This window comes from Myotis davidii, unplaced genomic scaffold, assembly GCF_000327345.1.
Source record: "Myotis davidii unplaced genomic scaffold, ASM32734v1 scaffold710, whole genome shotgun sequence".
Taxonomy (NCBI): Eukaryota; Metazoa; Chordata; class Mammalia; order Chiroptera; family Vespertilionidae; genus Myotis; species Myotis davidii.
The window spans coordinates 1,122,148-1,124,029 of NW_006284328.1; the positions used below are offsets into that span (position 1 = coordinate 1,122,148).

The window sequence follows — 1,882 nt, forward strand, 5'->3', positions numbered from 1 at the left end:
CTTTGCCCAGGCAAATGCCAGAGAAGTGGCCCCAGGACGTGACTTCCAAGGGGTAAGGTCCGGGCATCTGAGGGATCCTAGGCCCCAGGACACTGAAATAGCAGGACCAGGGGGCGTTAGAAAGAGCACAGGAGACGTTGGGTGCTCCAAAACCAATTCCGAATCTGTTTCCATACCTGTAGAATGGACACCCAAAACTAACATTACCTACCTCAGAGGGCTTTTCTTTTGTTTTTGCTTTAGGAATAACTGATAATAATATCTTTTACATCACTTGAAAGTGCTTTGTATATTGTAAAATCTTTTATTAATATTAATGTTCGGCCCCGGCCAGGTGGCTTAGTTGGTTGAGTGTTGTCCCATGAACCGAAAGGTCGCCGGTTGGATTCCTGGTTAGGGCATGAGCCCAGGTTGTGGGCTGGATCCCAGTAGGAGGCGAGCAGGAGACAGCTGATTGGTGTTTCTGATCATTGTTTCTCTCTCTCTCTCTCTCTCTCTCTCTCCCTCTCCGAAAGGCTCTCTCTAAAAAAAAAACAACAAAAACATATTTAAAATATTAATATCCAGATAAGAAAAAACCAAAAAAAAAAAGAAAGATGAAAAGAAACTTAGTGTCCAGTCACACAAACACCAAATTCGGCTATGTCCCATGTTGCTGCATTGTTCACCCCTCCTCCTCCTCCTGCTAGAAGAGGTTTGGGGGAGGGAGGGGAGTAAGCCTGCCTGTTTTAATTTAACACAGCTTGCAGATTTCAGGCTGGTGAGGAAGGAAGAAACTGGATTTGAGTTTTATCTCAGTTTCTTGACATTTAATTTACTAGCTCAGTAAGTGGTATGTAAATGAGCTACAAATAACACTGTAGAATTCCAAAAAAGCTGGGGAGGCAGAAAAAGCCCACCCCACTGGGGTCCCTGCCCAGGCCTTCTCCACAACCTCCACCTCCCAGAGTCCCCTCCCAGCTCAGCCCCTGTCCTTGGCCACCCAAGACTCTGTGTCCCGGCCCTCGATAAAACTCGACCCTACCATCTGGGGATCATAGGAAAGCCTTTTCTGGCCCCAGAGCAACAATGTGCTCTTTGCTTTAAGAAACTGTGAAGGTGAAGCCATCTGTCCTAGGGACTGAAAGGCTGCCCAGCAATACGCGAGACCTTGGCTCCCGCCCTCGACCCATAGACAGAAACTATGCAGCACAGTTAATGAACCTTGTCCACCAGCAAAAAGAGGAAGATCTTTATCATTTGTTATTGTGCAAATAATGTCCAGTTATTACAGTTTATATATTTAAAATAATTTATATATGTAATATATTTACATATTCCAGAATATATTCATGTATATAAATCACACCACACCCTTTTCAACAGCATGGTGAGTAGAAAGCCAGCAAAGCGAGTTTGATGAGGAAACAGAGGGAAATAGATTCCCTGAAGACAGGCAGCTGGCCATTTGTCAGTGTAAGCTAAGTACATCTTCCCTGCCTTTAAAATGCCCGCAGAGGGCAGGCCTGGTGTAGGCAGAACGGGGCTATGTGAGCAGGTGAGGGAGGGGAGGAAAGGGGAGGAGAGCAGCTGTGCATCTGAGCACATGGTACCACCGAAAGCCTGCCTTTTGCACCAGGCTGTGTGGCTGTCATGGAGCTCACTCTGCACCGGGCTGTGTGGCTGTCATGGAGCTCACTCTGCACCAGGCTGTGTAGTTCAGTCACAGAGCTCATTCTGTACTGCTTTTTCCCTCTAGGCTCCAGTGGACCCAGAGATCTCCTTATATGATTCGGAAGAGGAGAGCCCCAGCTACTGGGACTTAGAGCAGGTGAGCTAAGGGGCGGGGGGGAGGGGCAGGGGAAGAACGGGAAGGAAGGAGACCCTCTCAAATCCAAGGTGT

At 47.6% G+C, this 1,882-nt stretch overlaps 1 protein-coding gene across 1 annotated transcript in view; it reads left to right on the forward strand.

The window, feature by feature from the left end:
- SLC26A9 (solute carrier family 26 (anion exchanger), member 9) overlaps window positions 1–1,882 on the forward strand; it is a 42,507-nt gene that overhangs the window by 37,418 nt on the left and 3,207 nt on the right. Inside the window, 2 exon segments of the mRNA XM_006754419.2 lie at window positions 3–52; window positions 1,739–1,810. Coding sequence (XP_006754482.1) covers window positions 3–52; window positions 1,739–1,810 — 122 coding nt within the window.